The 24,616-nt window shown below is 41.8% G+C and overlaps 1 protein-coding gene across 2 annotated transcripts in view; it reads right to left on the bottom strand.

The window, feature by feature from the left end:
• Nucleotides 1-24,616, bottom strand: part of TTBK1 (tau tubulin kinase 1) — a 121,909-nt gene that overhangs the window by 95,005 nt on the left and 2,288 nt on the right. For both annotated transcript variants that reach the window (XM_049833559.1, XM_049833560.1), the window contains exons 2-3: nt 9,697-9,855; nt 1,095-1,242 (exon numbers count right to left, since the gene is read on the bottom strand). In XM_049833559.1, coding sequence (XP_049689516.1) covers nt 1,095-1,242; nt 9,697-9,804 — 256 coding nt within the window. In that variant the 5' untranslated portion in view covers nt 9,805-9,855. The remainder of the gene's footprint in view (nt 1-1,094; nt 1,243-9,696; nt 9,856-24,616) is intronic.

Genomic DNA, 24,616 nt, shown 5'->3' with positions numbered 1-24,616 from the left:
TCAGTTCCTCAAAGGCAGATTTAGAAATTCCTTATTCACGTCCTCCCCTAGCAATCAGTTTTTAGTAGAAGCGCCTTCACTGTTCCTTCAGCCAGGAATAACTGCAGCGACACTGCTCCCTTGCACCTTTTGGTGTTAAACTGTATCTCATCAGCATTGCAAAAACCTTTGGGATACTGACTGGCTTCTTTCACCCTATTCTACTAGTTCACTCCTGAGAATGACTGCGACTTTAAAGATCAGCAGAGGAAGTTTTAACTTTCAGTCTTATTTATAGTTTCACCTGAGCACACAGAAAACAGCATTCTGGCATAAGGCAAGTACCCCTTCAGTGTAATTTCTTAAGTGGAAGCAGGGTTGGACATGAGTCAAGGAAGGCTCCCATTTTGCCGATTCCCAGTCAGTTTGAAGCCTGCTTTTTTAAGCTTTGCTTAGGTTCAACTATAAAAATCGATGGTCCCAGGGCTGACTTCCACATCCAAACCAATATAAAACTGTGTTAGGGAAAATTAAGAATAGGCATATCATTCCAATTAACATAATTCAAAATCACCACTCCCAAAACTAGAAGACCTAAAATCACTTCACATTTTGCTTTCAGGACAGTCAGGTACATGACAAATTAACCAGTTGCCGGTTTCCTTATACTTCACGTTATCCACTTTTTGCTCTCATCTACTAGTCAACCATTTTACTTGGAGACTCCATCATGCTCACAGTGTTATAGTCACAAATGTTGTCCCGATCTTCTGGGAGGCAATCAGCTACCCTCATTTCTTAGTCAGACATCGCTTGCTCTGTTCCTTATTATCTGATCAGCATCGCTAGACTGCACAGACCAGCGTACCAATACTTCAGTTTAAGTCTCCCCATTGTTCTTATAGCCTGGCTGACAGAAATAGTCCCTGTAGTTGGAACTCACTTGAGTAGGATGCTTTGCAGAATGCAATAACTTTCTGAGCTGAATGACTTAATGTAACATCACATATAGATGGAAGCTGAAGAGAAAACTATAGAAAACATATGCAACTTCAGATTCTAATTGTTAACATGCACGGTGACCTTTAGCAGTTCCAAAGAGCTTTCTGCCTTACCTTGCAGCTTTTTCAGGACAGCCACTTCCATCTTGAGAACTTGTTTGGGCTGCTGGGCTGATTCCACCTTCAAGGCCACATTCTCACGGGTCAGCAGATCCATTGCCTCATAGATCTCCCCAAAGCCACCGCCACCAATCTTCTTCAACTAGAAAAGTACAAAGAGGTTTGGTACAATGTATAAGAGAGACAACATCAAATTGGCTCTCCCAGAGCCAGGCACTAGCTTCTTTACTGCAGAGGGAGAACAAACTCAGCTCCCAATCTGTGCTGTGCCTGAATATCTTCACTGCACAGCTAGGCAAAAGCCCAGCTACCCACTTGACTGTGCTATGTATAAATTCTTTGCTGTAACAACAAAGAACAAGCCTAGCAAGTGATGACACGTGATACATTTAAAAGCAAATGATAACGCCTATTAGCTCAATAATGTTCTTGCCAAAATTCAAGGAAAGACCCTTCAAGGAGATAGTAGAACCACTATCCAGACCACGGTAGATAAAAACTGTCAATCCCTTTCAACAAACATCTCTGCAGTAAAACACAACCATGGTAGCTGGAACTAACGCCTTCAGGAAATAAGTTAAATGAAGTTTACATCTCATTCACAGGATTTTAAATACAGAACAAAACATCCACGGTAATATTGTACAAGATGCTTGACCTGCTCTGCTAGTGAGGTTACTTCAGTATTACATTTCAGAGAACTGCCAACTGCATTACCCCAAAACAGTTACATACAAGCTGCAAGTACAACTCCATTGTTTCTCATTTTCTCTTTTTTTTTTTTTCTTTTTAATTTTAAACCACACCAAATGATGCTTTTTGTGTCTCTGAGCAAAATTAAAGACTGTTTCACAATGGAAGGATATCACTACTTGGAAATCAAAACAATTTCAATTGACATAAACTCAAAGCTAAAGATGTCTAAGTTTCAGCATATTTGATATGCACCTACTAGAGATAGATCGTCTGCCTGTTCTAGAGTAGCCACCCACTCAGAGAGCAAGCTGGAATCCTCTGCCTTTCCTGGAAGGTGATTCCTTGATACTCCTTCTGCTGAGACTTGACAGCATATGCACATATAGTTATACATATGCATGTATAAGACAGACTCCTAATGTGTTGTAAGTGTCAATGTCTATGCCAGGAAAATTATTTTATATTTGTTTCTCTTAGATATATCTAAAGCATACTATGCTGCCCAGGAACAAATTCAGGTTTACAGCAGAGCTAGATCAGGGCTCCTATGATCTGCTTAGCATTTGTTCATTGAACCTTGCTGCAGCCCTTTGCTTCAGCATTTTGTGTTCCCTCTGTTCACAAGTGCTCAGGAAGCCCCGAGCGCTGCTTCTTTCCAACAGCAGCAATAACACTTGAAGGGAAAAAGAAGCTTAAATCAGGCACGTAGTCAAACATGTATCTTACACAACGCTTTATGAGGTTTAGATAATATTTTAGTGTCTTCTGCGCCACAGAAGGCCTGTCCTGTGCATCTGTCCAGTTTGCTGAACAAAGGGCCCTGCCTCTCAAGGGCAGGGTTTTTTTTCCTTCTTAAAGTGACCCAAACCATTTGCTTTCTGGCTCCCAGGTCAAGAAAAACAGCTCTGCATGAAGAAGGTACTATTTTCCATATTAACAGCCCGACTATTGTCTCTGAACCCTTTGAGAGTTGCTGTCCGGAGCCATTCTTCTCCTTTTACTTGTTGTTTTTACTCACAACCTTCCACTGGGCTAAACAGGCATATTCGTACAGTAAACAGCCCAATAAGTAGGTCACCACATATTATTCATAAATTATTACAGTGCAGCCCTACTTCTACTTAGAAATTCACACTAAATGAGCTGGCTACTAAAAAATCTTTCTATCAAAACAATGCTCCCTTCAGCATAGCAACAACATGCCAGCTAATACCTCAGGATTCAGTACACAAGATTTTCTGTTGCCTGATGTATTAATGACACAGAAGGGAAAGGGACAGTAAAAGCTGCAGAAGGCAAGAAGTTTAGTCAGGATCTGGAAGAACTTTGAGGAAGATTAAAAAGTCTCAGTGAGAAAGCGGGTAACATAACAAGCAAAAGTCAACAGTAATAAATATGACACAACATAGCTGGGATGGAGAAGAAACATAGGCTACCCAAACATCTTGCTGGGTTGCAAATTCAAGAAATGGATCTGGGGAGAAATGTTGCTGAGCCAGCACCAAAGCACACATTGATCCTTTTCCATTCACTGGCCTTAACAGGGACAGCTCCCACATCCAACACAGTTGTCAAAATGCAAAGCTACTACAATATAAATGGAACAACACAGTAATATAATTGGGATAGGGGCACTATAAGGATCTGTAGGAAGGTTAGTCATGTACAATGCACAATATGGATCACCTTGCTACTAGAGGCTATCACCAAGTTAGGAGTGGTTCATTTCAGGGTGAAGAGAATGATCAGGAGCCTGGAAAAACTAAGGACAGACTAGGACTGCTACCTCAGTAAGCAAAAAAGAACATGTGCATCAGAGAAGCAGGTTCGGGAAGGTACAGGTATTGAGACTGCTCACCTGGGAAAACAGCCAAATCAGAGGACCTATATAAGTCTACAGAGCATCAAATGTGAGATGACGTGAGATTAAGATCAGAGCTTCTACTGTATCAGAAAATCAATTTTATACACATATTCCAGCCAATGGATGCACCTCACTGTCCAAGAGCCCTCAAGCTGCCTCTGCTTCCCCACATCCTTTCTCACCCTCTTATGGAAATTATTCTCTGGCATACTTTTCCCAGCTGGGACCAGATGGTCCCATTTACCATTACCAGCACTGCCATCCTCCTTGACTTTTCAGCAACATCCAGTGGCCACCAGCACCCATTTACTTTTCTCTGATGCATAGCAAGTTGTTATCCTGCAACTCAAGGTTTTGGCTGAGGTCAGCAGCTTACCACATGGGCCTTTCTTCATTGCTTGGATACTCTGTGGGAATTCACCGTCTAAGGTGAACTCAGCACAGCCTTCTGCTGGACACAAAGGAGAGATGGGCATATACCACTCAAGAAAATAAACAAATAATGAAACCTTTAAACAAAGTCAAGGAAGAGAAGGGAACATCTAACAAGTATCACCTAAGTGGTAATCATGAGTCACCAGCCCATGCTAAGCTTCGCTGCTCTGGGAATACTCTCTTCTCATCCTGTTTCCTACCTTTCACGAGTCTCTTTACTGTTAAGACTGGGATACAGGCTGACAACACCAGCAGGATTCATTCTATCTAAATGCATGTGAGCTGGCTGTCCAGATTTCCACTAGAGCCTGCGCAGTCAAGTGAACAATTCATCTGATGAAACACAGGTATCTATTTGAACTTGCACACAGACAACTAAAATTAAGTAAGCTGCATCTCAGACATGATTTCAGCCCTTTCAGCATCCCACTAACAGCCAAATGACTATACAGCTCACTGCAGAGCTTCTTCCGTATTCCAAGAGGTTTCAGGACACGTCAGGTCCTTGGAGCAAACTGTTAACAAAAAGCCACTCTACTTGACCCCCCAGTGTGGCAGTCTCCAACTAGGGCATTCCAGAAACTCCCCAAACTGGACTGTCCCCCAGGACTACCAACATAAAACAACCGTGTCCTGATGGGGGAAGCCACTCCCAAAAGCCCCCCTGGATGTATCAGTAGTTACACAGGACACAGATGGCTCCCTCTGAAGTCTATTTAAAGGAGACTTCCTGAAATATTTTGGATTTATCCTGAAAAGACTCTTGCAGCACAATCCTTCAGAGTCTATGAAAAAAAACCACACCAATACACAGTCTTCCCACTAAACAGAAATCAGTACTCACATAGGGACAGTTCAAAAAACAAAGCCCCCCCCCTCCCAAAATAGCCTTCAATTACAAATTTAATCTCTTATTCAGCAAGCATATAAGACACCACTGCTCTAAACAAAGTCTGCCTTCCAAGGATATTATATAAAGACTAGACCTTCCCAGGAAAATGCTCCAGGATCAAGGCACGAGGAGTGGTTCAGTCTCAGGATTGGTGGCAAGGTCAGGAAAAAGAACATGTGCTCTGAATCCAGAGCAAAGGACCAAACCTAGAGCCAGTGACCTACGGTGAATTCAGCCAGGATCAAGGCTGTCACCCATGGGCTTCAAATGTTGACAAGGTCAAACAGTGACTACTGTGACTGCCTTTTAGAAGCACTTGTATAGTCAAACCTGCAACTCCTGCAGTCCAACTCAATGGGCTACTTGATCCAGAAATGGCTAGCAGGCCTCATCTGACTTAACAATAGGTGAGGAAGAGTGGACCTACACTCACCAAACTCTGAGAGTCCGCTCAACTTGCTCAGGAGGACTGGAGTTATACTGATCTCGGGGGAAAACTAGCATATCAAACAGGCATGAACTGAGAAGCCAATCAAGGAGAAGTCAACCAGCCACATTCTAAATCATCTGAAGACCTGCCAAAGCCCACTTATAGCAATTCTGCACAGAGTAAGACCAAAACAGGCCCCAAGACTGACAAAGCACCTTCCTCGTCCCAGGTTCCCTCTTGGAACCATAAATGGCCTTTGTGACCAAGACAAGGTGAAGAGTCCACAGAAGTTTGTGTGGCTTCCAGCAAGGTTTCCAAAATAAACAGAAGGACAAGTGTAACCAAAATTTCAGTTCAAGAACCTCAGAAACCTGGCAGAAACCGAAGCATGGATTGCACCTGACAAAAGAGCATACACATGTACAAGGGTTGCCACTTGTATTCAAAGCTCAGTGCAGGAGCTGCCAACTCTGTCTTGCTAATAAGTCTCAGTTGTGAATCCCTAATACAAAGCATTTAGGTGAAAGAGAGATACATCCATTCAGCCTTAACATCTATACCCAGTTCAAAGCAAGTACAAGTTATGCTTGACTTTGTCCCCCCACCCCTGAACAAAGCAGTTCACATAATTCAGACCACGTGTGGATCAAGTCACCCTCTGGTGTCTCAGCAAAAGTCACATGGTTCCAGTACTGTCCAAATTTCACCCAGTCAAATCATCAAAAACATCTGCAAGTAAAGAATGATGACTCAAAAGAATGCTTCTTCAAGGCCAAAAGTTTTGATAAAAAGTATAAGCACTCCCCATCCATGCCTTTCTCCAAAAATAAGACAAAAATAGCATTGCTGTCAGACAGCCAAACTTTACTGACTTGGAGCGGCAGGAAGATGAACTACCAACAGGCTAACTGCAGAGAACTAACATCTTCATTTGTCAAATCTTTGTCAGCCAGCATATAGGAGGAGAGGAGGAAAGGAATTCAAGGAATACATTACACTGATCTAAAATTAGAAATCGGTTCAATACTGGAAGTATGCCAGCACTAAGAACTACAAGGTTCAAGCAGATGCCCAGCCAAAGACAGTCACAATGGGAGGACAAATTACACAAAAAACCTTCTGGCAGCTGAACCCCAGCATCACATAAATATGCCACACACCTGCTTGAGCAGGATCCATCACTCACAGCAAAGCTTGGACTGTCTGGCTTGCATGCTATGGGTTAGATTCTGAAAGGTCTAAGATAAAATAAAAAATGCTACTACTGATGTTAACAGCTGTATGCTCATTTTAAGATACGCTCCCTTTTTCATCTGCCACTTGGTCCTATGCTATGCATTTCCTTGAGCCAACAGAGATATTTTTATATTTTTTTCCAGACTACTTTGAGCCCCATACAGCTTGCAATTCTGACTGGTCCCACACCAACATCAAGCGCAGCAAGGGAACAGCACAGAAGGCCTGCCTAAAGGGTGTGCACTTTTAGGGGGGCAGAAATGGCTGTTCAATGAAAGCTCACACCACACAACTGAGCCAGCAAAAGGCCAAATTCCCAGCTATACTCAGAGCTGAGAATTAGAATTTCTCGTTGCTATTTACGCCCTTTAGCAGTCATGTACCTTCCCAGGGCCTTCAAGTGGGGTAATGACCTCACCGCAGTATTGAAGACTACTGTAAGCCTACAGTATAAAACATAAAAAGCTATTTCGCTAGTTAGAGGTAGTTGTTGTTAACAACATAGCTGCACATTTCTATATTTTCTAAGGCAGAGCTACTGAGTAGAGCTTGTAGCAGTCCCCAGTCACAGACTCATGCAACAATGAAGTCACTGAATCCCACATTTAGTGCCTCTACCAAATTTAAAATTAGTTTGAAACATTCCCCTATGAGCATAACTGAGCATATTTTAGGCTTTATTTAGAGTTTTTGGTGCTTTTAAGAGTTCTGCTGTTTCCAAGAACAAAGTTACTTTGTTTAGACTGTGTTAAAAAACATACTCCCACCATTTACAGAAGTTTCAGCACTCCTATCTATGAAGGAGAAACTCAAAAGTTTGACGAACAGTAGGAACGGTACAAGCTGCAGCTAGCTAGGGTAAAGGAGAATGGAGAAGAATGATTATTAGCAGCCATGCACCTGAAGCAATGGCTTGGCATCAGGACAGTGTCTAAATTCAGCTTTGCAAAGAACACGCACCAATCTGACCAAATTGTAGGCCATTGGGAAATTTCTGTTTGTGCAGGAAGGGTCAGATGAAAGCTGCAAGCGGTATTTTTTGAGAAGTCCATAAGCACAGAGCATGTTTCAAGTCCTATATGTCAGTTAACCTGCACACGTATCATCCTGCCAAAACAAGTGTATGTGCTCCAGCCCAGAGCTGCAAGAGCACAGCAAGACTTTCCTTCAGCTGTGCCAGAAAGCTTTGGGAGGGGGATAGGGGTTGTCTCCATTTTGATATCTAATCACAGAGAAAATTGAGATTCTCCATCTGCTCTCAGGAAGCATGGAGAATGAAGAGCAGTTTGAATTGCTTAACTATAAACAGGTTGTTCAGGGGTAGGCCCGACAGAAAAGTTAAGGCTGTGGACAAAGCAGGAGCAAAGTGCTTGGATGAAGAGAGGCAGGCAATGGGGGAGTAACAAGAACACAGCAAGGTGGAACTGTCCAGGGCAATAAAGAGATACAGGCACCAGGCAAGTCTAACAAAAGGGTAGTATGTTGTCTGAAGCAGGCTGTTGAAAATAACCTATCCACAGCCTGGAACTGAAGCAAGTTCAGAGTCCTGAGTGTCTCTAGTCCTCTGCTCTTCAGAGCCCACTGCAAAACTCACAGGGCAGCTGTAGCGTAGCTAGTTAGCACAGAGAAATGACTTGGTGCTACTACTACAAATCACTTGTAGTTCAAATGAGTAAGGCTTCTGCTGCGAGTTTAATGATTCAGACACTGCTGGTAATCCAAGTTATAAAACGGACACAATGGCTTACATAGGATTTAAATTTTTCTTCAGCTCTTTCAGCAAAGCTTTTAAAGCCAGAAAACAAAAACTCTCCGAAAACACGTACAGAATTTCAAAAAGTATAAAGGTACATGATCCTTTCACGTGTTATATTCTAGTTTCTTTAACTGAGGTGGTAATATAATGCTACTTCCCCCACCATCCCAGAGACCTCATTTTATGACTAAAGAGAAAGCCTTATACATAAGAGGAACTGCACCCTCTGAACAAATCTGGTGGCAATGAAACACATGTCTAGAGGACGAGATTCTCCCCATGTCTCTACCACAGCATTCTTGCATGATTCTGGTCAAGATGCTGAAGTCTCTAATCACAAGCCATCACTAATCACATGCTCATCTGCTGAGTGCCTAAGGCAAGACAGCCAGGTCCAACCTATAGAAGAAGTGGTGAGCATGCCTAGATGCCCATGATGTCTAGTGGAGATGTGCTTTGGTCATAAATGTTAACCAGTCTGTAAAAAAATAATAAAAATCAAGATCTAACTAACCTTGAACCCCTATCTGTAAAAGCAAGCAAATAGTTCGCTCTTGTATCACCTGGTAAAAGCATGAATAAAAAAAGAGTAAATATATCTATATCTATATATATATCTGGCACAGACACCACAACAGTAAGAAACATAAAGATCTGAGATTAAATGGCCAACTCATGCCATGAATTTAAATGGCTAGTGAGATCTCCAGCCATACAATGAATTCATAAAACATTAAATGGCTACTAATTTAGTGTACCCCATACAGGTTGCACAACAGATGAGACAGCTGTCCCATGAAGAACTAAAATCCTTAACATGTGATGATATGACTTTAAAAAGTATCCTAATAAATCTACACAGAAGTTGTACCAACAAGCTAATTATGGAATTTCTGACTTTTGAAGTAGCTGACCTTTCAGCCTTAAACATTTGCTTTTAAACTATTTTATTTTATTGTAATTTATTTATCGGCATGCCTGTAAGTATTCTTTGCCACAGTGACTCGAAATCTAAGTTTCTTACCAAAAGATGACTCAGCCTGCTGCAACAGTTCAATCCTACCTAAAAATCCTTGGCAGGTTTAGTCTTCTAAAAATACCAGACAGTCTAAAAAGCACTAGAGCAATATTAAACATCTTCTTGCATTATCTTACTAACATGTCAAACCATACCACGCCACTGTTGCTTGCTAGAGCCCAGGATTAACTAGACAAGTTTCTGCACTACTACAGGAGGAGGAGATCTGTTTGGGCCACCAAAGGAAGCACAAAGCCGGAGCTACTCACCACTTTCCAGCGATCTTTGACCACATAATTGGCCGGAAGAATGTCGACCTGTTCCCCTCCTCCGCTCATGTTTGGTTCGTCCTTGATGACTGCTGCTAGGCACTGCATTTGCCAGCCAGAGAATATTTTAGTAGCTCCCAATTTAAATGAGCCATTTATCTGGGGAAAAAAGGGGTGGGGGGAAGGAATGACAAAATTAGTACAGGTCACGGCAGAAGTACATGCTACATTTCCACAGGTTTTGCTTATGACTAAATCAGAACCGGTCTCTTAGGGAAGAAGGCAAACTCACCTTGCAAACACCTGAGCTCACTCCATGCATAAACTTGGCAGACGCAACCATGCTTCAAGTCAGCAGCACAAACTAAAAGGGTGACAATTACCGGCTATACCATGCAGGAGTCCAGTGCTCTTGAGCCTGACAGCCAACAAGTCAAAGAGAACCTAATGCCAAATGCTGCAAGAGCGTTATTGTTACCAGGCAAAAAGGTCTTGCTTTAACAGAGCAGCTGCTACATAGGCAGTTTTTATGGTTTTCATTGGACGACATCCAACACAAATCAGAAAGGTTTGCCAGGTATTGCATCCAATAAGCCTAAAAGCATCTGAATAGGGTAGAAGGGCCTTTACAGAGCCAGGATTACAGACACTATCATTGTGATGAACAGCCAAGCAAAGAAGATGGGGATGGTTAGAAAGGGCTTCAGCCATGTATTAATTAGTCGTCCTCACAGCATACACGCAGTGCTAAAACTAATCAAATTAAAGTACAGAGAGATACCTTGTTCCTACAGTGTTTGCATTCTACCTCACGCCCCTTTCTCCTACTTTTATAGGGAGCTCCAGATAGCCTATGCTGAAATTAATTTTGTTTTGAGGTTTTTTGGTTATAATTCTTCTACAAAAATGACTTTCAGATACACGTTAACTGCACTTTCCTGGAAGAAAATGAATTGAAACAGGACTAATAAAAGATCTTCCTAATGCATTTTGTCTCTTCCTGTAAGATATTTTTCTGGCTTTAGAAGCAGGCCAGATCTTTTATTAAGCATGGATCTTTTATTAAGCTTTTGGCAGTTCTATTGTTCCTCCCCCAAAATATGACATATTTTCCTTCCTAAAAATGAGCGTTACTGTAGCACTCTGACTGCAGACTTAAGTAGGATTAACAACATAAATACCAAATTAGAAAAAAAAGACTAGAGCTGGTCATTCAACCATCACACTTCTTCAGGCCCCAAAAAAGGAAAAAAGTCACCAGTGAATTACAAGCTCAAGTAGAGAAAAGAGCTCATTCCTTAGCAATAAAAGGACTGAGAAGGAAGAAGTGACCAGCATGTAGTGTGCACACAGAAGCCGCAGACAGAAGTATGTCAAAAGTGCAAGACATAGAAGATGATCAAACAAAACATGAACAAAAGATCTCAAAAGACATCTCCTCAAAAGATCTTCACAAAAGATTCCATTCTAGATATAGAGGATAACTACAGGGAAAAAAGGAGCAGCAGACTAATGCAGTAAGAGGGCTGCTGAGAAGTGTTCATACGATCCATCTGCTAAAGTACAATCAAAATGATAGAAGAGAAACAAGAAGAAACTGAATAGTAAAGAAATTCAGAAGAAAGGTGCTGCAAAATGCTCCGAATTCTCATTGAAAGAGTCCTGCATCTGTATGGGTAGCAGCCCTTTCAGTCGCCAGGTATTGAAGTAAGAAACTGGAAAGCTCTCCAATGAGAAAGTACACGCTGTGTTTCACAGCACAACATTTGTGCTGCTTCCTCCTAACAAGCAAGTCTAATGCCATCCGCAGGCTCCTTTATGCTCACTAGAATATCCCTAAGCTACCAGTGAGCTCTGCACATGCTGTGCACCCAGCCTCCCTGCACATCACTGCAGACTGCACAGGAGACAGAATCCCCACAAAAATCTCTTCTAAGGCTGGCTTTTCTTCTGTTATTTAAAGAAAAGTCACGTAATTACAGACTGTCCCAAACCCTCAACATCACAAAAAGACAAAAAACCCAACATTAACATACAGGTACAGAGGCAGGTATCCCCTCCCTAGTGTTGAAGGTCTCTTGGCATGACTTCACGAAGACAAGTACAGCACAATGCAGGCTCTGGATTGCAGGGGATACAAAGACAGCTGCAGGTCCAGGATGTGGCGTAGTAATAGCAACAAATACAGATAGAATGGAGTTTAGGAGTTTTCCAGAGAAGGTCAGCCATGCGCTTTGAAGCAAAACACCTAAAAAGTATGGTACGTGATGTACACATTAGTGCACGCATGTGTGTGACAATTTCAGTCTAGTGACTTGTGGCGGAAAGTAATCCCAAGGAATAATTTTAGAGGAGAAACAGAGCATGAAAGTCTACGAGCACTCAAAACTAGACAAGGCAGGCCTGCTTTCCCTGGTGCACTATTCCACTGTCCTTTATCAACCTTATAATACATGTGTACAAAAATAACATGTTTGTTATTTAAAGGAGTCACATAAATCTTCACTGGCTTTGAAACAGAACAAAATCCCCCTGGGCACTACCATGCATAGCAGCCATTTGGCAATACGGAATTACAGAACTAAGTTTACGGATATGCTCTGGTACAGCCAGAGCGACGCAGCCAAACCAAAAGCCAATTTTATTACAGCCTGAGGCAAATTTCAAGCTGTTTTAGATCACAGTAGCAGCACAAAGCAGTGTTAGCATATCAAAAATTTGTTCCTGAGGCAGTACTAATACTGCAGAAACATGTTCACGCCTATGCACCAAGGTTTACCAGAGTAACGCTGAAGCATTGCCTATACCCTTGGCGTGATGTAACACATGTTCACCTAGATCTCCAGAAGTGTCACAAAGAAAGGGCAAAAGAAGGGATAAAGTTACCTTTGTGCAGAAAACATAAGCACATTTAAATGATGCTTTTAACTTCTGCATTATTGTAATTCCTTTTAAATCAATAAAATATAGTGTAAATAATGTTTGACTAGGATCAAAGCCTGCAGCCAGCCCCCTGCTAGAGCCGAATTCACTGATGTAGCTACAGAAGGGAGGTGGCGAAGGATGGTCAGTGGGAGAGAGGTAAGGCACTACCGCCTCTTTCCCAACACACAGCAGAGAGCATCATTTCTGCATGCTAAACGTTAAGAGGTGTTACGGGGAACTGGAGGAAAGATTGAAGGATTACATCACTCGAACTCCAGTAAAGCTGTTCCTGATTCAAAGGGTGATCAAGACTTTAAAACATATAGACCTTAGAATGTAAAGATACATAATTTTGAAGATAGTGACTGAGAAGACAAGAACTTTCAGATTGTCTTTTCCTGTAGGAAACGTACAGGATGTCAAGAAATTATTGTAGCCCTCTCCCATGAAGACAGGCAAGAGAGCTGAGCAATCCTAAGATACTGTAAAACTGGCTTCCTAGAAATAGCAAGTGAAGCAGAAATGAAAGCAGCTGTGAGAAAGAAACAGTGACAACAAGAGGACCAAATCCTGTCTCTTGGCCAACCTCAGCATGAAGAAGTGTGAAATCAGCTCTTGCATACTGCTATCTCTTCCAGCCCATACTGGAGAATCTTCATAGTTTTATAAATTTAGTCTTGGACTTTAAAAAAAAGAAATTCAAAAAAACATGCTTAAACAGGCTAATAGGCCCCACTACATATTCTGACCTGCTGCTCTGCTAGCTGTTCCTTCTATTTGGCATCAAGACAGTTTTCAATTCAACAGCACTCACAGGTAAATGGTTTCATTTTTAAGGCAGCTTACAAAAATCTGATGCACTATAGCAGCAATTATTTAGCCAACATGAAAATCAAGACCCGGCAGAGAAGCATGACTGGGATAGGCAACAGTAACAAACTTAGGAGTAAAGTCTGCAAGAATTTCAGTGCAAGGCCTGATGCTGCAATTAGTGTGGCAGAGTCTTACATCAAACGCATTTGCCTTGTTCACACGCGTGTTCATCAGGAGACAAACTAGACCAAGCAAAAGTAACTTCATACAAGTTGTTAAGCTGAAGAAATCTTCGCTGCAGATGCTAAAAGCTTACATAGATTCAAAAAGTGACTTGACAAATTCACTAAAAATAATAATTAAAAAAAACCATTAAACAGTTACATACAAATATTCCATCTCTAGCTTAGGAAGCCTTCAATTCACAAATCGCTGAAGGTGGCAAGAGCATTCTGCAGAGTCATTTTATATGCTTTCCCTGCTCTTATTCTCTACCCTAGATATCCACTCTTGGCCAAGTTAGGATGGGATACTGGCCTAGATGGACCTGTGATATGACTCAGCATGGCCAGACTTGGGTTTTTACCAGTTACTTTCAGAGGAAGTAGTGCATAAATAATATATATGTCTCCTTTATCCCTTCAAGGAGGTCAGAGACCAAAAAATAAAGAATCAAAGAAAAAGTCTCATATAAACAAGCCAATTGCCTATCTTATAACATTCCTGTTCATGCAAGCAACATTTTAAATAGCTTTACTAGAAAAATTATTTCCTAATTTTAGAGGATCATAGCACTCTTAAAATTAAACTCATAAATACGGAGCATTCCCTGTGGAAATTCCTAACGTATATGTGAGATCTCTCCTATGTTAGCTTACTTCAGTCTCAATATACCATGGTAGCAGCGCTTAAAATACAGCCAAACTCAAACAAACATCAAGTTGGAAACTCATCAGACGCAAGGTGGTTATTAAACAGCAGAACAAAGCTACGGAGGTCTGTCTCTCACCATCTTACTAAAGGTCTTGGATAATCTTAAGTGCCTTAATCTCACTGTGGAGGAATTGCAATATCCCACTTTATTTCAGGACACATCCTCACCTCTGGAAGCCTACAAATTAGAACAATTAGAACAAGTGAAGTTTATTTAGACTGCTGTAGCGCGTGACCCTCTTCATCAAATTCCCCACCATGAACACAAGATCCACCTTAAGAGCAGATCCCAGTGGCTGTTTGAGAAAGCTGATGCAAATCACAGCTTTTTAGGTGAGACAAAGCTGGATATCTGCAAAAACAAAATCAGTAATCGCAGTAACCTGCAGTCTAGAAATCAGATCAATCTCCCCCTCCAATACTTGCACGGGAGGAACAAACAAAAAATGTTGTAAACAGAATTTAAGCATAACTTAGCTGTTCCCAACATGAACTTTACTGGCATTAAGTCAAAATGGAACAGATGGGGTGGGGAATAAGAGGAGAATATAACAAGTAGGATTGAGAGTGCTCAGAAGGAAGAAAGAAAAACAGTGGAGCTTCCAAGTGCAACTGAGCAGCAGAACTGGGGCTCAGTTAATGGCAGCATTAACTGCGCACACTCGGCGTCCCTCACTGTTTTACAAACGTCATCTGCTTCCAACACACAATACCAATTATAAAAATCAAATCCCTCACATTAAAACAAACAAAACCCCCTTAAATCTTTGTATAAATAAGCTGTACCATGCACTAGCGTTCTGTTATTAGGGTAGAAATGCATATGACAGTACAGGAAACAAGTTGATTAAGAAAAATACAGTGCACTGGACTAACAGCCCCTCAGCCCTGGAATACATCATACCTCCTGCTGAACTTGGAACAGCAATTAAAAACAAGTCATACGCTGTTAGGGTAGGTCTGACAGCAGGAGCTCGAAAGGTTCTGAATTGTTCCTTGAAGACACATATCTTCCTTCATTGCCTGCCTCTGCTGTAGCAAACCCTGCTTAGAGAGCCGGCTCAACTCCTAGCAGCTGCGGCTTAAAGTCTCCTCTGTGACATATTCTTCTCATAGGCATGCAAGGGCATCAGCCTTAGAAATTCTGGATTTGCTATTCACAGCATTTCATTTCTGTAAAAAACAAAACATCTAAAGGTGAGGTTGCAAGATACTGGGACTGTTTTTCACCTTTGAAAGGTTTATGACTGTTAAGGGGTGATGTGGCTATGACTGGGAAAAACAAAAACCCAAAACAAAAAAACACCCCCCAAAAAAGCTGCAATCAAGACAGACAGGTCCGGATTATCTCCTAACACGAGGCTGCACTGAACAGAACGTACATAAATATATTAAATATGACAACAGACGCACCTTGACAGCATTATTATGGCAACCTGGTTGCACAGCCAACTGAATGTATTATTGCCTGCACAGTGCAATTACACAAGTAACAGCATACAACCTAAGCAAAACAAACACCACCACCCCCAAACACATAATTTCATACTGTCAGAGACTGCATTCACATACATTACAGAGCAGTCAGATACACCAGTGATTTCTGAGCCAAAATCACGTATCTACAGGGAGAATCAGCACAGTTAATTACGACAACAAATCATTAGGAACGCACACCAGATAAGCACGCCTGCACTACTGGCAGTTTACGTGATTCTAATCCTCTCCAACTACATTTCAGCAGCAAAGCTAAAAAAATGGGGAGCAGGAGAGTTTGAGAGGGAAGTCTATTACCTTCCCCCAGTCTCCCTGACACAGTTGCTCCAATTTTTGATCCGAGCAGAAAATTAAATCCATCACCAGGAAATCCCTCTAATATCATAACCAGCTTAACCTCTGCTAATTTAACAGGCAACATTATGGTCTGCTTACCATAAACATTTAACTGCAGCTCAAGTATATCTACCTGCAAAGTCAATATAGATCACTACTTGCAAAGCTTGAGTCGTCTGCTGGTGGCCAAAACAACTATACCTGAATGAAAGCAAGAACTAAGCAGAGGTTATACGTATGGTATCAGACTCAATCTACACCTGACACCACCAGAAACACCACACAGAGGTATGTTTTCATCGCCTGATCCTGGACCAGTTTAATTGATCCTTAGGAAATGCAAACTGTCCCTCTTAGGCAAGTCCTCTCCCTTCTCCCTGCAGAGTGCTTTTGTGGGGAGCCTGTTACTCATCCTCCTTCAAACGTGGCCGCTCCAAGTCGCTTTTCATAGCTGTGGTCAACAGCATCTTCCTCGAGTCCTTATTCTTGGAGAAGAGTATTTTACCTTGGGTAACCGACTCAGCCATACCACAAAATGATAACATCTGTTGCTCAGTGGTCTTCTATATAACCTATTATATTAGGTTATTAAAAGGCTCACAGCCTGAGATCAATCATTTTAAACCTCCATTCCAGGGAAAACAGTGCTCATCTTACCCATTCAAATAATTTTATGATAGATGCAGTCACCACAATTATCAAGGATCAAACAAACTTGTGAAAAAACTAATCAGAGGTTAGGAACCTAACAGTAAGTTCCTGATCAGAGATTTGGTATTTTGATTGAAATTTTGGAAGACAGGGCATTTTGCAGGGAAAAATCACGTATTTATAGATTTGCCACAGACTTCCTGTTGCCACGCACTTTCTGAAATTTAATAAAAATTAGCAACTTAGTGAGGTAACTGCCACTTGCTGCACTGATATGCTGTATCGGACTAAATGAGAGACTAAGCGGGACAAAATTTTTGCGGTTTTCAAGTCCACTGTTGATCACAGCAGAGATCCTGTTTGTAATTACACAGAAGAGATTTCCTGGCATTGGCAAAAACCTTTTATCATGCCAACTGTTAGCCACTTAAATCATCTCCCTACAGCCCTTCCGTAACCATTTTTCCCATTTTTGTAAGGAACTCTCCCCCCTAGCTGGAGCACGCTCAGGGAAGCATGTTCAACCTTCCTCTGCCCCCTGCAAATCTACAGTTTCATTCTCTGATCTGCAGCCTCACCATTTTTCAGTTTGCAGACAGCTGGTGATTTGCCCGAAGGTGATGTCCTCACAGCTGACCCACTTTTTCTGCTACCCTTGGGAAATCCCAGTGCATTCTCAACCATATTCAATGGTTCCCCGAGTTTTTTTCTCAAAGACAAAAGTCCCCCAGAGGTGTAAAACTTGATTTTAGATTGGAAGCTCAAATTTCATTGCTATTTGAAGGATCTACAGTTCTTCAGGAATTTGTTTCCTTTGTAGTTAATATCTAAAGATAGTATTAACAAAGACGACAATAACATCAAGGCAGATAATGGCTGTGGCCTGCACCTGTTTCTCTCTATGCCTGAACATCCTAGAAAGATTATGAAAACTCTTGTAAATGCAAGCACGGACTGTTTAATTTCTTTCTGCACTGCTGTGTGAGTGAGTCAGCTTCCAAGGAGAAATGGTGTTACTAAGATTATGGAAGAGTTTTACAAGCTGGTCTGGGCTGCCTCTATACAAGCCATTTCCACATGTGTCAATGATGCCATCTAGCCCACAACTGTCAGTATCTGCTTGCATTCTCCCAGCCCATGCAAATAATTGTTTCCCATCCATAAGTTTTCCTATCTGTTGAGTTAAGCAGTCCCATGACTTAGGCATGTGTCTTCTCATTCCGCTATCAGATCTTACACCAGCTCATTGTGCTTGACAGAAAAATCTCTTGGAGTATTAATTGCAGGGGGAAAAAAAAAAAAAAGTCTTCAAAATGTGTTCTTCAGGGCAGATGCATTGTAATAAATCATATTTGTACTTTGAGCCTTAATTTGCCAGTGCTATGCCAGGTAACTGGATCCTGAGGATTTCCTATTACAGAACACAGATGGTCAGAATTTGTTGCTATATAAAAAAAGCATCATAAACCTTATGTCATATTTGAATGTAAAAATAATTTTAATTCTATTCATAGCTGTAATAAAGTAATAGAAAAGTAAATTTTGTACCTCAGCTGGCCAAAGCTCATAACAATTTTTCAAACTGGTCTCAACCTGAAATGGGTAATTGCGCATTCTATGCTCAACTTGCCAGAATGAGCTGGCTACTGGCAAACGTTTCTAATAATACTCCACAGACAGAACAATTACTGGTTCAAGTCCAGTCTAGGATGTTTGGAGGGGAAAAAAAATATGTGTATCATTTCATTGCAATCAGAAACACAGGTAGCAAGGTTAAAGAAAATCTGTTTCACAAAAGAAGCAACAACCACACTAAAAATACCAGCTTCTGAGCTGCCATCAAACTTGAAAATAGGCTGCAGAGACCCACGCGACCAGAGAGCCCTGAGCCCTAGAACCCAAATGCCTCCTAGCATTTCCATCACATCAACTGTCACAAGAGTAAGAAAATACTCTTAGTGCCTGCCCTTTGCATTTGCACCTTTTAAAATTTCTTTTTTTTTCCTGTTAGCTCAATAGACAAAGCCCCTTAAGCCTCATCTCTGCTTGATAAGCAACCACTCCCGATTCTTTCTACACATAGAGAACAGCAGAAAGAAAAAGTGCATCTTCCACAAAATGCTTCTTAATACAACCAACTCATGCTCAGACATCTATGAATAAGTCATACAGGTCATGCATACAGAGCACAGCATCGCTACAGAGAGAAGCAGAAAAAAAGGGAGGCAATTCCGTCCTTGCCTACAACTGGGGAGAGCCCGTGGAGTCCAGTAAAGGGCCAGCACCCATGCCTTACAGTCACTAGAAAAGTCGGAGGTGAACAACAGCTGAAAAATGCCTTCCACCCACCTGAAAACTAAACTCTTTAAAATGCATGTATCTTATCCAAAAGGCACACTGAAAAGCAAATGAATGTAGTGTAGAAGTATCTCCCAATGACAAAAATGTAAGAAACTGAAGGGCTCTCCCATTCCAGCTCATCTGCTAGAAGCTGAAGCCTGACAACTGCAAATTAGTTTTTCATGGGAGTTTTCCTTAAGGACAGGACCTAGAACAAGAGAGATGGTGGTTTCTAGATCCCTTGCTCTTTTCAGATCAAGGTTGGGCACCTCTTGCTCTTTCCTCATCAAGGCCTGGCACCTTTAAAAAGGCATGCTTTAGCTACTGCAAATTTTACTAAAACCAAAACCAACAAAAGACCAAACCTCACATTTTTGGGTGCTTCGACACTGAGGAACAGAAGTTGAGAATCAACGGAAGCACTGTTACACCGCATTACCTACATTCTCTTCTCCATAAAGCCTATAGACACCGATCCTGGATCCACACCTTCAGGTTCCTGGTTAGCCAATCTGAAAACCTACCTCCAATGAAGAGAAACAGTTCCCCTCTCTCTGCCAGCTCTGAACTCCTGCACACAGGATTTCACCATGGGCCAGTTCAGTGACTTGTACCAGCAGAAAAACTATTCCCCTTCCTAATAAATAAAGTCATTTCCTTGGCTTAGAGCTCCTTGAACTGGTTCATTGTAGGGTCAGTCAAATGCAAGTGCCAGCACAACGGAGGAGTGGTACCTCTGATCCATTTCAGCTTCTGTCAAGCTGTGCTGCTCCATGTCTATCTCCTCAGCAGGAAGCCTGCGGCCTTCCATGAAATCACAGGATTCAGCCACTTCTGCTTAAAAGCAGTGGAGTAACTCTGCCTGAGGGCAACTTTTTTTTTATCCAAGGAAAGCAAAATTTAAAGAAACCAGTGAGTTTCGATAACTTACTTGCATAACCCCTAAACCAGTACATTTTAGAGTCTAATGAAGCTAGATTCTTTTTAAATAATTCAAGATGTAATTAAACCACAAAGCTCTAAGTCTCCTAACACAATGTCACCGCAAAGGTGACTCCTATTCTCTGACTGAGGTACTTCAGCAAGCAAGCAATGAGCAACTTTCTCTTCTTCATGAAATGAGGGAAACAAAACACACAATTTAATGGCGTGTCCAATCAAAAGGAGCAGTACGCTGATGCCTATATGAAGGTACAAGGATAAGACAGCTACGCCGTCCCCTTGTTTGAGTGGGCAGAGGAAAGGGAAGGCTGCAGAGGCAGCTCAAGATACCTGGCAGCAGACAGCTGAATTTGCGAGGTGAAAGAACAGCAAGTTCTTATAAAGAACAAGTTGAGGTGCGGTATGATTGAGGTCTACACAACGAAGTTCCACATGGAGCAGATGCACAAGAAATGACTGTTCACCACTTTTTCCAATGCATTAAGGAAGCAGCAGCAGGCAACTCTAGCAGGTGGCATGTTTGAAACGAATGCAAAACACAGAGGAGTTGTGGAACGCCCTGCTGCAGGACACAGTGGAAGTTAGCATTTACACTGAGTCCAAAGAACTGGACAAATTCATAGAAAAAAAACAACTAAGAAAAGCAAAACAAAAAAAACCCCATCAACACAGCCAGCAGAGGGCAACTGAATACGATGACAAAAATTTCTGACCAAAAAAATCCTCAAACTGAAAGCAACTGAGCACTGAGAGAGCACTCCGGGAAAATGGCACTGCCCACCAACTCCAACCTCCAGTTTTCCCCTGGGCATTCAGCGTTGGTCACAGTCTCAGGTAACATCCCGGGGGTTTTAATCCACAACAACCATTTCTGTATCACCCCAGGGAGAAGCTGGCAAGCATGATCCATATAGCTTTCAATGGTATAAAGGCCAAGAACGATAGCCTGGATGAAATCCCAAGTTCTCTAACTTCTGATGCAGGGTATGGAAAAAACAGGCAGAATTTTAGAAGAAACACTCCCCCTTCCAAAGAACAGTTTCAGCAGTATGTGATATTTAATCGGGACCCCAAAAACCAAACAGATGAAACAGGTCTCAGAAGTAACGTAGGGAACTAGGATGTATAGATTCAAGGGAGAACACGGAGGTAACATGTACCCCAGGAACCTGTTAACAGGGTGGCATTCTCCGGCGCTCCAGGGAACAAGATACATGGAAAAAAGCCAGGTCACTCAAGGGGAGGAATAGTACTACATAGTGAAGAAAAAAATAGACTCAAAGGAGATAGAAAAATGAATTGTATCAAGCCTAAATGGAAAAAATGTAGTAGTAAAACTACCCCATCAGACCAGAATAAAGCAGCAATGGTGATTTGCCATGGGAGAACAGATGGGCTGTGCCTTTAGCAAACAGGCAGCAATGGGGAACTTCAGTTTCCTTACAGAGATCAGGACATGTCACCAAGATGAAATTTTAAATAGTAACTTTATAACTCAACAGTAACTCAACTTTGTTGAGGAAGAACAGAAATATATCACCTTTGAAAAAAAAAAAAAAAGTCTTTGCAGTGCAACTTCTGCTTGGTCCTTTAAATTGCTTCATTTTAATTGTAACTGACTTACTGTACAAACAAAAAGTCTTTTAGAAATAGAAGATATGTGCAAAAGAAGAAAACAGCACATATTCTTCTAAGTTATATATGGTATTTTTTTCCTGATGATTTTAAAGAAATGAAGCAAATTTCTACAGATAAAAACTGCATATTTGCCACATATACCTGACCAGAGGCCAGCCAGCCAGTCTGCTGGATGACAGACAGACCAGAAATAGCAAGAGTGAACAGAGAAAAGATAAGAAAGAAGATGCCAAGGATTTTTGGTGGTTGTTTATTTTAAAGAGCTCTACAGAGGATCTGAAAAATCAGTCTTACTTCTGCACCAGACATTTTCAGAAAACTGAAAATGAAAAATAAAACTGGCAGGCAGGGGGGAGAAGTCAGGATTTATAGACCTACTAGGAAAGGCTAGGTGCTTTTAGTAAGACCTAATAAGCACACAGATAGGGCCATCTCACTAACAACGTCTCTGGATAGCCAAAACCTTCTGGTGTGGTATCAGACCAAAGGCCTTAAAAATTAAGATGTCCCAGGATAAAACTAAAGTTTCTCTAAAACTAATAACTGGCTAAAAGAGAGGAAAACACACAGGAATGCATAGCTAGGTTTCACAACAGAGTGCTGTTACCAGTGGAATTACACACCTTGCGTACATACAAAATTATTCAGGCTAACAAATAAAAAGACTGAAAAACTGCAGACTGCAACACCGAGAAGGGTATAACTAGGGCAAGCATGTTATATATGTCCTCTTAGCCTTTCCTTAAGCATCATCTCTTGGTCACTGGTAGAAAAAGGACTGGTGCAATACGGGGTGTTGGCCTGAGCAGTCGGGTTTATAATCCTATAATCAAAACCTTTTCACTAGACATCAACTTCTCCTTATCCCTTTTGCAGTCTTTTCGTATCTGATTGGTAGGCCACCAAAGCTTTCTACGCATACAGCCTCCGGGCTGACGGTGAGCCTCCTAACATTTACTGTTGCATGGAGGGCGAGGAATTTACTTCCATCTGTCACGGCTGACACTAAATCTCTTTCTTAAGGCTAGGCTGTCCCATTTCTCCAGAGAAGAGGAAGCCTGCACCCATAAGCATACTCTCTGTTCCCCCTTGTGCCTGTACGGCTGGAGTTAGCCTATGATCTGCGGTTTGTTCCTTTCATATTGTTCACCAAATTAAAGATGACACGGCTTGACACCAAAAGGAAAGGGTTTCCAAGCCTATCTTATTTGATTACACCTACAGTCCATCATGCTGTCAACATTTTCGTTCTCAACTACAAAAGAGACCCTTGACCATGTAAACAGCTCTTGAGTAGTAAAGAAGACTTGATGGAAAACAGTATGGAACTGGATAAGACCAAAAAGGATTAGGAGTCTGATAAAAAAAGCTAGGGTGGCAATTATTTTTTTTTTTCCTCCATCAAGTATAATGTATTGGTGTATCTGCTGGTCTCCAAAAACCAGAAGAGTTCATGTGAAAAAACACTTGATACACTGACTTCCAAGTCACATTTGCTATTGCTAGATTATTTCCTGTATTTTCTGGGATAACTGTCGCGGGTCACACATCAATACGAGGGCACTGTTGTGGAGAAGACCAAGAGTTGGTCCTGCATGACATGGAGGACTGCTATTGCCCAGTTTATAGCTGGTGAGACTCTTACAGGCAAGGGAGTCTCAATTTGGGATCAGACACACGGTGTAAGAATCACATCATCTTCCTCACCTCCCACCTCTCCTTCCTAACGCTTCAATAAATGTCCAACAGATTCTCCCATTCTTCTTCTGCCCTAAGGAGCGAGGCCGTATAGCTGGCCTTCCTTACTGCTCTCTCCCAAAGCAACCTTAACATTTATTCCAATTGGATGGTGTCCCACAATGACATTTAAGGGGATTTCAGAATGTCTGAGAGGAATACCCACTTTTTGGTTAATTCTGATGGAAGAAGGGGAGGGAAGCACTAGTTGTGCCCATTCTGTATCTTATTGAGTAAACTAGCAGAGCTTAAACACCCTTTTAGCAAACGCTTCCACAATCACCCCAGCAAATACTGGGCTGTGCCTCGTAATGTTCAAAGGAGAAGACACCAACAAACCCTTAAAAATGAGGGAACAGTTTACAAAGCCCTTGAGGACTTTATCAAGGCATGTTCCTCTATAAGGCCCTATTTTCTGTCTTTTGGTCTGTTTTCAAAGTGAACCAATGTTACTGGAAGGTCATTATGGAGCTCTGGCAAATTAGTCTAATCTAGGACCTTCCCAGGATGGGGAGCCATTCCTACAGAGTTTACATGGACCCTGCACATTGATACATACCTAAATAAGACCAAGGCAGAAAACTGACAGGACACAATTGAACAGGTGAGGCCACAAGAAAACTCACAAGAGAGTAGCGGGCTACCCAGTAAGCTATGAAGTGATGTGGCAATCTTTCTGTAAAAGAGGGCAAGATACAGCATGAAGGGATCCCAGCACTAAAGATGAAGGAGGGATTCAGCTCTTCCTGGATCTCTCTGATCACTCACGGTTTGGAAAACAACGAGTACCAACTGCTTCTATCAGAGGAGAGCTCCATGCTGCCTGCTGCAGCGTAGGGATACACTTGCCTTCACCACCAAACATTGGGGTTGGGATGGAGAGGGATGGAGAGGGAAGGAAATCCACACACGAGTCATGAGCACCACTTCGCTAGCATCAACCCTGGGAGCTGTTGAAATAGATTTCCTAACACCAGAGACAGTCCCTTCTGGAGGACCAAGGGCATTGATGGGGATCCAACTTTCTTCTTGCTAACTATTCCAAGAAAAAAAGGTTAGGCAGGTATCCACAAGTCTGATCCCAATAAAATTGTCCTACAAGGGAATG

The sequence above is a fragment of the Accipiter gentilis genome, chromosome 30 (assembly GCF_929443795.1).
Source record: "Accipiter gentilis chromosome 30, bAccGen1.1, whole genome shotgun sequence".
Taxonomy (NCBI): Eukaryota; Metazoa; Chordata; class Aves; order Accipitriformes; family Accipitridae; genus Astur; species Astur gentilis.
The sequence above is the reverse complement of the archived record's forward strand: the minus strand, read 5'-3'. Positions and strand labels throughout refer to the sequence as shown.